The 12,050-nt window shown below is 67.3% G+C and overlaps 1 protein-coding gene across 1 annotated transcript; it reads right to left on the bottom strand.

Moving 5' to 3' along the window:
* Window positions 1-850: 850 nt before the first annotated feature.
* On the bottom strand, window positions 851-6,284 carry SKOR1 (SKI family transcriptional corepressor 1). Its single transcript, XM_053954858.1, has 9 exons — window positions 6,209-6,284; window positions 3,351-5,344; window positions 3,175-3,271; window positions 2,710-2,817; window positions 2,554-2,625; window positions 2,264-2,338; window positions 2,101-2,175; window positions 1,478-1,543; window positions 851-1,388 (listed from the first exon to the last, which is right to left on the bottom strand). The coding sequence occupies exons 2-9, from the start codon at window positions 5,325-5,327 to the stop codon at window positions 1,291-1,293; spliced, it is 2,568 nt and encodes an 855-aa protein (XP_053810833.1). The 5' UTR covers window positions 5,328-5,344; window positions 6,209-6,284; the 3' UTR covers window positions 851-1,290.
* Window positions 6,285-12,050: the final 5,766 nt, after the last annotated feature.

The following is a 12,050-nucleotide window of genomic DNA, read 5'->3' as shown; positions in this document are numbered from 1 at the left end:
AAGCCTTGAGAACGTCCTCTGAGCCCCAGACAAACAAAAACCCCAAAAGCCTCATCCGGGCTCTCTCCCCAAGGGTTTTTTAACCTTCATCACACCCAACCGTGCCCACCTGCGCTGGCTGGGAGGAGCCTCCTCCCCCTCGGGGGTGGGTGGGGGATGCTGCTCCCGCTCAGCCGCTCCCGAGGTCGGAATCGGGGGGAGAACGGGGCAGCTGCACCTCCGGCTGCGCCCACGCGGTGGCGGCCCAGGCCGCGGAACGGCCTAATGAGCCCAGGAACTAATTAACAAATTAACAGCCGCTCCTTCTCCGCCGAGCTCCCGGGGCCGGCTGGCGGCGCAGCGACCCCGCGATGGGCAGCGCGCAGCCCCGGGCACCTCCGCTGCCACCTCTGCCCCGATCCCCGGGATGCTCCGGGCCCCGCATCCCTTCCCCCGGTCCCGGTCCCGCAGGGGGCCCGCGGTGCTCGCTGCATCCCCCTCCGAGCCCGGCGCGCCCCCGGTGCCGCCTCACCCCGCCCCGCTGCCGGTCCCGTTCCCCATGCCGGCCCCGCTGCGGTGCCGGGTTATTTCTGGGCTAAAAACGGCTATTTCGGGCTAATAGGTGTGCGCGCACCTCCGCGCCCGCTCTCCGAGCTCATTAATGCGATACCTTCAAGTGTGAAAAGAGCATATAAATGGGCATTAATGAGCTCCGGCTGCGCGGGGAGGAGCGGGGAGCCCGCGGGGGAGCGGGCGGCACCCCCGGCCCGTCCCCGGCACCGGGCGAGCCCCTCCCGCCGCCTGCCCGGCCGGGGACCCCCGAGCCCCGGGCCAGCCCCACGCACCAGGCGGCTTCTTCCAGCGTGTTTTTATTAAAGAACCAAAATCACGTACAGAGGGGGCTGTCCCCAGAGCGGGCGAGCGTTGTTGTGCCTCGGGAGTCGCGGGCCGCCCGTTAAAGTGCCGTTACATCCAGAATTTACAGGGATGGGGGGGAAGGAAGGGAGGGAGGGGGGGGGGATAAATATACATCATAAATAAATAAAAATCCGACAAATACTGTACCAAGAGAATCACAGTACATTTATATCCATTGCACATAGCCACTTTTGTTTCCAGTCTGGACGAGGGTGGAAGAAGCGGACACACAGGGAAGGGAGGGGGAGGCGGAGCGGGGGCCGCCCCCCGCCCTGTCGCCAGTCCGAGCAAAGCCGGGCTCCGAGTCCTCTATGTACAGGTGGCTCCTCGTGGGAATGGCTTGTGTGGGCTCTGCCCGCATGGCTTGGGGGGGTGGCGGCCCGGGGTGGGGGCTCACTGGGGCAGCAGCGGCGGCTTGAAGGAGCAGTTCCCGGTGCAGTGCCGCGGGGTCAGCATCTTGCAGGAGAAGTGGTGCAGCGCGTCGTGAGCCTCTGCAAGCGAGCCAGCCGTCACCCCCGGAGCCCCCCGGGGCGGGGAGGGCCCCCCCTGAAACCTCCGAGACCCCCCCCCCCCCCGGTACCTTTCAACTTCTGCTGGATGGCGTAGCGCGCTTTCCTCTCCTGGTCCAGCTCGTTGCACAGCGTGTCTGCGGTGCGGGAGCGGCACTGAGGGCCCCGCGGGGCTGAGCCCGCCCCGAGGGCACCCGAGGGGAAGGGGACGGGGGGGACAGGGGCGCAGAGCCGGGCACGGCTTTCCCGGCTCGCCAGGGAAGTCGTTTTACGGCCCGGATTTTTTTGATTTAGCCCGAGTGGAAGTGACGGCGGGAGGGAAGGTTCGTTCGCTGCCGTGTAAAACGATGCCTCGCAGCCCTTTGCGGGGCAGCTCGGGATCGCGAGAGGGGTTGGAGGGCAAGAAAAGATACAGAATGAAACAAAAGCAAAAAACAAAGCAAAACAAAAAGCCCCAATCAAAAACCAACAACAAACAGGGAAAAAAAGATACCCAAAACAAAACCAAAAAAAAAAAAAAGCCCTCCAAACAAAAACCCAAACAAACAAACAAAAACCCGCCAAAAATAAACGGAAAACCCCTCGGCCAAACAAACAAATAACAAAGAAGAAATAAATACAATGAAATAAAAATTGTTTAAAGGCAATAAAATCAATAAAACAAAAATAAAAGTACCAATGGGCTCGGCCTTACCTCGGACGATCTGCAGCTGCTGCACCATCTCCTCCCGGTACGCCAGCTCCCGCTTCATCTGGTCCTGGAAGTTATCTGTGGGGCCGGGGGTCAGCGCCGCGCCCGGTGCGGGAGCCGCTGCCCGGCCGGGCCGGGGCGTGGGCAGGGGATGGGGCACCGGTACCTTTCAGGCTCTGGAAGTCCCTCTCCAGCTTTTTCCTCAGCTCCATTTGCTCCAGGACCAGTTTTTGTAGCTCATCTGTTTAAAAATACACGGCGGGGTTGAGGGGAGCCCGCACTTTTCCATCTGGAGGCGGCTCGGCGCGGCGCTAATCGCATTACGTTACATTAATCACAGGAGTTAATCACTCCTGCACAAAACACAAATACCTCGAGCCGCGGGGAGAGGCCGGGGGCTGCCGCGACCCCCGCCCCGCACCCCGAGCCCCGCTCCGGGCCGCGCCCCCGCCTCACCTCGGGCCAGGTTCTCGATGTCCTTCTCCACCAGCTGCGTCCCGGTGACATCCATGGCGAGCCCTTCCTCGCCTGCGGGGGCCAGAGCGGCGTCAGCCCCGCCGCGGGGGGGGACCCGCGGAGGGGCCGCGCATCGCCCCGCGGAGCGGTGCTTACCTCTGTCGGTATTTACAGGGCTGGGATGAGAGACATTCCTTTGGTCCTGATAGGATTTTCTGCTCTCTAAATCCTCCGCCGCGGAGTGATTGTCTTCTTTATCTTGCTCTTAAAGTTAATAAACCGATTTTCAACCGTAAGCAACGAAAGTACGGTCCTGATATATCCTTAATTACATAATTACGGACAAAGCCCTCGTTAAAACCTTCTTAGCGGACATCCTAATCGCTTTGCCGTTGGAAAGTAGCTTGTGGGCAGGAGCTTGGCCCCGCCGGCCCATCCCCGCCGCACCGGCCGCGGCCCCGGCGGCATCCCCGGGCCCGGGGGGGGGCCCCGGCCCCGTTCCCCGCCCGGATCCCGTTGGTTTCGCTTCTCTCCCGAAAGCCCCCAAACGAAAGCGGCCCCTCGGCGGCCCCCCCCCGGGGCTGAGCCCTCGGTGCGCAGCCCGGCCCCGGCCCGCGTTACCCTTCGCCTCGGGGGTGCAGAGGAAGGCGGCGGGGGCTCCCAGGGAGGCTGCGGGCTTCAGCGGCTGCAGGAGCTCGCCCCTCTCCGGCGCGAACACCTACGAAAGAGCGAGTCAGGAGCCGCCGGGCCGGCCCCGCGGAGACCCCCGAGGGCAGACCCCCCTCCCGGCCCCGCACCTCGTAGGCGCCGCTGCTGCCGCTGCGCTCGGGGCTGCCGTCGGGGGCCTGGCCGCCGTCCTGCGCGCCCGCCTCGCCCGTCTTCTCCTCGGGCCCGTCGGCCCCGGCGGGCGGCGGCGGCTCCTCGGGCCCGGCCAGCAGCCGCGGCGGCGGCGGCTCCCGGCCCTCGGCGGGGCCCACGGCGGGGACGGCGGCGGCTTCCTCCTCCTCGTCCTCCGGGAAGCGGTTGGACTCCACGTCCACCTCGGGCTCCTCGGCCGTGTCGCCCCCGGGGGACAGCGAGCGGTAGCTGGAGCTGCCCTCGCTGAGGAAGTCCGGCGAGAGGTAGCCGGGGCCGCGGGGGCCCGCGCCGCCGAACGCCTCGCGGGTGCCGTAGAGCTTGGCGATGCTCTCGGCGTCCTTCACCACCGGGCGGAAGGCGGACAGGTAACTGCCCTTCCTGGGCAGCGGCAGCGGGGCGAGCAGCGCCTCGTCCCCGGAGCGCTCCTCCTCGCCCGCCGCCCGCGACAGGGCGCTGGGGCAGCGCTCGCCCTCGGCGCCCGCGCCCTCCTGGGGGGTGGCGCTGCTCCGGCCGCTGCCCGAGGGCTCCGAGCCCTCCAGCTCCCCGTGCCGCCCCGCCAGCCCCGCCGGCTCGGCCGCCGCCGCCGCCGCCGCCGCCGCCGCCGCCACCACCACGGCGGTGGCGGCCGCCTTGGCCGGGCTCTGCGCGGGGTAGGGCGGCACGGGCAGGCTGCCGGCGGCCGGCCAGAACACGGGGAACGAGGGGTACACGCCGCTGTCCTTGGCGGCGCCGGGCTGGTGCGGCGGCTGGGCCGGCTGGTGCGGGTGGGGGTGCGGGGGTCCCCAGAACATGCCGGGGGGCAGCGCGCCGCCCTTGCCCGCCTCGCCGCCCCCCGCGCCGCCCAGCGCCTCCTCCTGCTTCTTGGGGCACAGTCCGAACGCGGCGGCGGGGAAGCCGTAGGGGTGCGGGAAGAGCGGCGGCGGCAGCTTCTGCAGCATCCCGAAGCCCTTGCTGGGCACCGGGATCACCGGGTAGCTGCGCACCGCGCCCGCCCCGCCGTGCGCGCCCGCGGCCCCGCCGTGCGCCGCCGCCAGCCCCAGCGCGCCGCGCTCGCCCGCCGCCTCCTGCCCGCTGCACCGGAGGCTCTTGTGCGCCGGGGCCAGCTCGGGGCCGGCGGGCGGCGGCGGGTGCAGGGCGGCCTTGGCGGCGGGGGAGCCGGCCCCGGGCCCGCCGGCGGCCGCCCCTTGCAGGGAGAAGGTCCGCTTGCGAGTGCCGCCGTTGAACATGGCCTTGACATCCTCCCAGGCGTGCGACAGCTCCTCCGTGGCCGTCTTGTCGCTGAGCTTGAGGTGGCGGCGCCAGGAGTTGAAGTTGGCGGCGTCGGGCTGCGTGTACTTGGAGTCCGGGGTGCGGTGGGAGTGGAAGATGAACTTGTTGGGGGAGAAGTACATGCTGCAGTAGCTGCACTTGATGCACTTGGCGCGGGAGCTGTTGTAGCGCGCCGGGATGAAGCTGCCCCGGGAGCCCCAGGCGCACTCGTGCACCACGTCGAAGGCGAAGTTCTCGGGCAGCTTGGGCGGCTTGTGCTCGCCCAGGAAGGACTTGCAGAGCCGCTCCGCCTCCCTCTTGGTGATCATGCCGCAGCGGCGGGAGGAGATGGGCATGGCCCCGGCCCGCCGCAGGATCTCCAGCTGCACCGGCGTGCACTGCACGCAGGTGATGCCCAGGGCCACGCGCCGGTTGTGGATCTCATTGTAGCTGTAGTTCTTGAGCAGCGTGTTGGAGATCTGCGCCAGGCACAGCCGCTCCTGCCCGTCGATGACCAGGGACACGATGGGCACGCCGTACAGGGAGGTCTCACCCACTTGGTTGGGCTTGAGGGTATTGGAGCCCTGGTACGGCTGCAGCTCTTGCTTTGAATTTGGGGAGGAGCTTGCATCTCTCCCATTTCCCATCTGACTGGCGATCGCCTCCATTCCCCCCCAAAACGCCCCTGCAAAACGAAATCGGGGAAAGGCGCAGGTTAGAGGCGCTCCCGGGGCCCCGCCGCCGCTCCCGGCCCGCCGCTCCCGGGGCCGCGCTCCGCGGCCCGGCCGATCCCCGCTGCGCGGCCCAGCCGCTCCTCGCTCCGCGCTACCGGCCCCGACCCGGAGCCCCTCGGGCGCTGCCACAGGACCCTCCCCGACCGCCGGGGTCCGCCGGGGGTGCCGGCGGGGCCGGAGCGCATCCCCCGCGCCGCGGCCGCCGGTACCGAGCGCCGCCGCATCCGCCCGCCGGGCGCGGCCCCGCGGCTGAGCGGCCCCGGGAGCCCGGGGCAACGGCAGCCCGGGGGGGGGTCACCACCTCCGCTTCCTCCCTCGCCGAGTCGCCGGGAGGTGCCGCGTCCCTTCCCTTTGTGCCGGCTCGCCGGGCCGTGCCGTGCCGGTTTGCGGCGGGCTCCGGGCGGGCTCCAACGAAACGCGCCGGAGGATGCGGCCGGCGCGTCCCGGGGGCCCGAGCCCCGGGCCGGAGCGGGCGGGCCCAAACTTGGCGCTCGGTGCCCGCGGGCGGAGCGGGGCGGCGGGCGCGGTGGCCCGGAGCCCCTTTGTCGTGTCCCCGGCAGGCGATTAGGCGCGGGCGGATTAGGGGCCGGGGCGGGCAGCACCCGCCGCACGTAGCAGAAGGGCAGCAGCGAGCCAGGCAAATTGGCTTAGCGGGGAGGGCTCCCGGTGCTTAAGCCGCTTCCGTGGTAATTACACAAAATAACGGGGAGCCAGTCCCGAAAACGCGCCCCGCTTTGCGCCCCCCCCCATCCCCATCCCCATCCCCATGCCCATCCCCATGCCCACCCCTCCGTCCGCCGCCCGCTCGCACTCACCGCGCCGCGGAGCCCGGCTGGACGTGCAGGCTCTGCTCGGGACTAGGGGCCGCAGCCCGGAGCCGGGGCCGCCATCGGCCGGGGGGGCCCGTCCGCACCGAGCCCGTTCCCGGGGCAGCCGGAGCTGCGGGGCGCGGGGCGGGCGGGCAGCGGGCGCGCCCTTCACCGACGCCTCGGGGCCGCCGCCCGCCCCGCCGCCGCCGCCGCCGCGTCCGCCCGGGCGAGATGCAACAAGAGCGAGTGACCAGCCGCGCCACCGAGGGAGGATCCGGATCCGTACTTGGAGACGCTGCACATTGATCCGGTGACAGCTAAAATAACGGGAAGACACACCCACTTAGCACCAGCATATTTACATTAACGGCCTCCGGGACCCCGCCGCCGTCAATCACCGATGCGCTCCAGTCAATCACGGCGCGGCTTTAAGGCACGGCGGAACGGGGAGGGAGCGGGGGGAGGGCGTGGGGGGCCGCCACCGAGCGGGGACCCGCCCGGGCTGCCCGAGGTAAGAGCGGGGATCAGCCCCGCGCCGCACCTGCGTGGGGCTCCGCGCCCCCGTGTCCCCCCCCTCCGCGCCCGCCTCCCGCGGTGCCGCCATCCCGGGGGGAGCGATGCTCGTTGAAAGTTTGCGTGGGGAGCGGGCGGTAACGAAAAGAGGAGCCCGGGGAGAGCGGCGGAGGGACCCCATCGAAATCGGGGATGCGCTGCTACCGCGCATCCCTCTCGCAGCCGGGATGCGCTCTCCGGTGCGGGGCGCGGGTGCGGGAGCGGTACCGGAGCCGAGGGGGGGGACATCGGGCGGCAACGAAATCGCCGGGAGGAGGGGGCAGAGGGGGGCGAGCTCGTGTTTTTCGTTCCCCATGTGGGCTCACGCCACACCGGCAGGACCGGCCGACAGGACCGGCGGAGCGGCTTAGGGGACCCGGCGCTCCGGTGTCCGCCGGCCGTGCCGGCGTGGCGGGGGCATCTCGCCGCATCCCTGCCCGGGCTGGGTTCCCGCATGCGGCGCTCGTCACGGCCACGTTAATTAAACTGTAATTAATCATCGCGTCCGGCCGCGATCGGCGCAATTACAGCGATCAAACAGAAGTTAATAACGGCGCGGATCGCCCCCAGCTATCACTTTTGTGTGTGCCCCCGCGCCTTCCTTCCCCGCCATCACCAGCGGCACCGGCAGGATGCGGCGGAGCAGCCGCGGAGCGAAACGCGGGTGCGGAGCCACCCTTGTCCTCCGCGGCCGAGCCGAGCTCCGGCCGCGCTCCCACGCGGGACAGCGGCCACGGCTCCCCCCGGGACGCCCCGTCGGGGGGGACGCGGACCGGGCGCTGCCGGCCGGGCCTTGCGGCGCGGCCTTCCCGCAATGATCGCAACCCGAGCCGGTAATTATTCCTCGCCTTTTAATTATTTATCCTCCCCAGCCCCCCCCCCCCTCTCCCCGAGCCATACGGAGGCAGGAGCGCGGTGAGACGCTCCCGCGCGGGGTCGAGCCCCGCTGCCCCGCTCGGCACCGCGTTTCGGGTGAGCCCGCGGAGCCGCGCCGGGCTGCGAGGCACCGGGAGCGGCCGGCGGCGCGGACCGAGCCGGTACCACCGGGGCCGGGGCCGCTCCGGCGGTGCCGGGAGGAGAGGGGGGGGGGGGGCCTCCGGCAGGACGCGGCTCTGCCCCGGTTCCCTCCTCCGTGCCCTTGCCCGGTGCCCGCGGAGCTCGGCGGGAGCCCGGAGCGGCGGAGGCGGCCCCCGGCTCGCCCCGACGGCGGCGCGGAGCCCCGGGCAGGGGATCGGCCCCGGGACCGACCCCGGCCCGGCCGCGCTCCCCGCTCCACGCAACCGCCGTATCTTTTAACAGTTGGATTGACTGCAGTTTTTGTCAGTTAATTAGGTTTAATTTACATAATTAGTACAGTATAAAGAGTATTGGGGATAATCAGGAGGTACGTCTCGCTTACTGTGTAAACACGGATTCGGAATTAAAAATCAGATGTAATTAAGGCGTGTGCGCGCGGCTTTTAATTGTAATGAATTTCTAATTAACGCTCAACGATCGCCGCACGCGAGAGCCGGGACGTTTGCGGGCTCCGCTGCCCCCCAAACCGGGGACCCCCCCCGGGGACACCCCCGGGGCCGGGGGGCGCGGAGGGGCCGCGGCCGGCGGGGAGGGCGCAGCGCCCCGACGGGACCCCCCATCCTTGGCCGTTCCCCGGGCCGGTGCCGCTGGCAGACGAAGCCGGTGGATAATTTAGGTTAAAACTTAGGGAGCCGTGTCACGGGTGTATAAATAAATAATCACGCGTGGCGGGCGCGGAAGGCCCCGCGCTCCTGGAGGGCTGAGCCGAGATTGCCACATAAATCACGGCGGTCTAATTCAGTGGAAGTTTAATAAACGCCTCCTATTGGAAATGAATGTTCCCCATTTAACAGTTGTATCAGCACCATATAAAACCATGACCCCAATAAATTTAATTTTAGAGGCCGATCAATCCGGGCTTCTCTCCATCGATCCGCGGCGGCTCTGCACCTCCGCAGCCTCTTCCGCGGCCCTTCCCGCCGAGGCGGGGGAAGGAGCGTTTCGATTAGACTCTTTATTAGGAAAAGATTGCTCCGAGAGGCCTGAAAATTAAACGGTGACATTTTAATTACTGGACATTGACAAAGGGAGCGGGCGGCGGCTCTCTGCAGGCCGGGCACACTCCGCCTGACCCGGCTGCTGAGCCCCCGCGGGCCGGGGGGAGCAGCGGGAGCCGTGCGGGGCTCCGGGGAGCCTGGGGCTTTCTCTCGGTGCGCCCCGGGATCCCTTCCCAGGGCTGGGCACGCCTGACCCCCACCCCGCTGCACCTTCTCCGTGCATCCCGGCTCTCCCAGCGCGCAGCCCCCAGTGTGTGCACCCCCTTTTCTATAGCCCCCACCGTCCCCACAACACAGCCCCCGGCTCTCCCCAGTGAGCCCCAGGCCCAACCCCCGCAGCTGCTGCCACCTCGTCCCCCGCCCCTCACCCCTGCGGGCACCCAAACCCTCCCCGCGCCTCTGAACCTTCCCGGTTTTCCAGGGCCGGAGCGGCTGCGGAGGAGCGCGGCGTGCGGGATCGATAGACACGATTTTATTGATCAGGTGGAACCGAACACCTGGGCAGGGATGGAGCGAGGGCAGCGCTTCAATCCCTGCCGTGCCCCGCTCCGGGATGGAGCCGCACTCACCTGCGCGGGCCTGGCAGCTCTGCTCGGCCGCGGGGAAGTTTTCCTCCTCCTGCTGCCCATAAAAGCCCCAGACATCCATTTGCCATTAAACACCTCCCGGGCTCTCCGGCTCTGACAAACCTTGAACTTGCACCGCGGGCCCGGCGCCGGGAGCAGCCGCAGCGGGGAGCGGCAGCAGCGGCCGGGAAGGCTCAATCCATAAATCCTGTCCTGGGCACACGCGGGTGGTTTATGGACGGACCCTCTGCTGAAGGTAACGCAGCTCCTCGCTGCAGCTCCGGCTGCAGCTCCCCGGCGGGAAAGGCGCAGGATCACAGCTCGCTGTGGCTGCTTGGAGTTAGGAGAGACCTTAAAGCTCCTCTCGTTCCAACCCCACCTCCATGGGCAGGGACACAGGGACACCTTCCACTACAGCAGCTTGCACAACCCTTTTTTTTTTTTTTTTTTCTTTTTTTTTTTTTTTTTTTAATTCGGTGTGAAAAAAATACTACAATTGGAGATTTTTAAATGTCTCTTTTTCCCCGTTAGGTTTTCCCAGTCCAGGCTGGCCGGTGAGCCGGGGGAGCAGGAGGAGGCCAGAAAGTTTAGAGGGCACCCCCCTGATCCCTCCAAATTTCTGGTGCCTGTGAGCCCCCCCCCCCGGGAATGCTGAAGATGAGTTATCCTAAAACACCGGCTACAGCTCAGCACCTCACCATCATTCAGTGGGCTCCAGCTCCTCCCCTGGAGAGCCCCTGTGCCCCCCAGGCCTGGCTGTCCCCGCAGGGACATCGCTCCCACCCAGCTGCAGCATCTGGGGTGCCCCTTACCTGGTTCCCCGGGGCAGAGGCACCATAAATGCCCTGCCCTGGGTGCAGAGGGGCACCTCGGGAGGGGCTGAGGGGGCACACCTGGGTCCTCTGCAGCTCTCGGGGAGCTGGGGGCGCCGGGGATGCGTTTGTTCCCTGATGGGCGCGGCCCGTGGCAGCTGGGCAAGGACGGCTCCCCGGGGGTGTCCCCGAGTTTCTCTCTGTGTTTACCCCAACAGGAGTGGGAGGAGGAGGCCCTGCACGGAGATGTGCCCGAGGAGCTGAGCAGCCCGGGGAGCCATCCTGGAGACGGGATTTGCCGCTCCTGTTCCCTGCCCGAAGCGGCCGGAGGGGCTCTGTGTGCGTGCCCTGCCCCCGAGAGCCCTCGCAGAGCGGAGCCGCCGCCTGGGACAGTCCCTGCTCTGCCCTCCTGCCCCTGCCCAGCCCAGGCTGCAGCTCCCGGGGGTTCCCAGAGCAGCTCCCGTGGGATGTGGCGGCTCCCGGATTGGAGGCAGCGCTGGGCACGGGGCACAGCGGGGGCCGCAGAGCCCAGCGAGGCCAGCGCCCGCTGCCGTGGCATCGCCCCCTCCTCGCCCCCTCTGCCACCGCGGGGCCGCTTCTCCCGCAGCTCTCGCTCTCCACCAGTGGATTTGGCTCCCCGCAGGAGTTTTTTTTTGTTTCCCCAGCAAAGCCCCAAATTCCCAGGTTTTGCCCGCACGCTCCCGCGGTCCGTCCCTTTCGCGTGGATGCCTCCAGGTGAACTTTCCCTGCAGGAGCGGGAGGCAGGAAAGCAGCCACGCCACCCCCAGCTCCAGCGCTCCCGCTGGCTTTTCCTCTCGGGTATCCAGGGATCACACGAAGCTCCCGGGAGCTGTTTCTGGCCATTGCTCCGCTATTGACGCCACCACATCGCCGGCGTGGAGCCGAGGGACAGCGGCAGGTAAAGGACCCCTGGCAGCCCCGCCTCCCCTCCCGGCTGTTCTTCGGGAAACAAAGACGGACGCTTTGCCTTTGGAATGCTGACAGCGGGCTGGATTTGGCCACAGGATACGAGAAACAAAATATTTTCCGATTCTGTGCTGATTTAAAGGCGAACTTCCAGGGGCTCTTCTCACCGGAGCTTTGCCTGGCAACGGGAAAGGGAAATGTGGAAAATATTGGAAGTTTTGGCACAGATGGGACATATTCCGTTTTTCCCACAACCACACTCCCATGGGAATCATCACCACTGAGGTTATAGGCGGGGGGACGAGAGGTGACACCGGTGTGGGGCTGCTGGGGGAGCCCTAAATGAGCTGCTGGGGTGAGGAGTGGGACTGGGGGTCACTCTGCATCTGTGGGACCCTCTGCTGAATTCACGTGTTCATCACACACCCCTGATGCCATCCTCCGAGCAGGACTCAGCTGTAGGGTGTGATATTGCTGCATTTCCTGCAGCCTTTCCAGCCAAGAAATGCCAAGATTCAGACTCCAAAAAATTGCAGCAGGGAAGAGGAGAGAGGGAAAAACCATCTGCAGGCAGCCCCAGGTTTGGGTCAGCTCCTGCCTGCGGGGAGAGCAGCACTGCTGAGCCCCTTCCCAGCACCCAGCACTTCCAGGAAATTCTCCCTGGAGCTTCATTCCCGTCTCTGGGCTTTTTGGGAACAGGATGACGTCACACATAAGGCAGAGCCCTGGGCATGTTTCACGTCCAGGCCACCTCAAAGTCGTTTTCGAGTGCCCTGAGGCAGGATTTGGTGGGGCTGCATCCCGGGGGATCCCTTCAGGCAGCTTTGGGGGTTCCTGCACTGCTGGGGTGCCCCATGCCAGGCTCACCTGGATCCCACAAGGCACAGACACGGCCTGGGCTGGGTTCAGGACGTGG

The sequence above is a fragment of the Vidua chalybeata genome, chromosome 13 (assembly GCF_026979565.1).
Source record: "Vidua chalybeata isolate OUT-0048 chromosome 13, bVidCha1 merged haplotype, whole genome shotgun sequence".
NCBI classification, from domain to species: Eukaryota; Metazoa; Chordata; class Aves; order Passeriformes; family Viduidae; genus Vidua; species Vidua chalybeata.
The sequence above is the reverse complement of the archived record's forward strand: the minus strand, read 5'-3'. Positions and strand labels throughout refer to the sequence as shown.

Coding starts and splice junctions, on each gene's coding strand:
- SKOR1 (XM_053954858.1), bottom strand. CDS start 5,327: ATGGAGGCGATCGCCAGTCAGATGGGAAATGGGAGAGATGCAAGCTCC. Junction 2,176..2,263: donor GGACTTCCAGAGCCTGAAAG/GTACCGGTGCCC, acceptor CCGGCCCCACAG/ATAACTTCCAGGACCAGATG. Junction 1,544..2,100: donor GCAGCTGCAGATCGTCCGAG/GTAAGGCCGAGC, acceptor CCCGCACCGCAG/ACACGCTGTGCAACGAGCTG.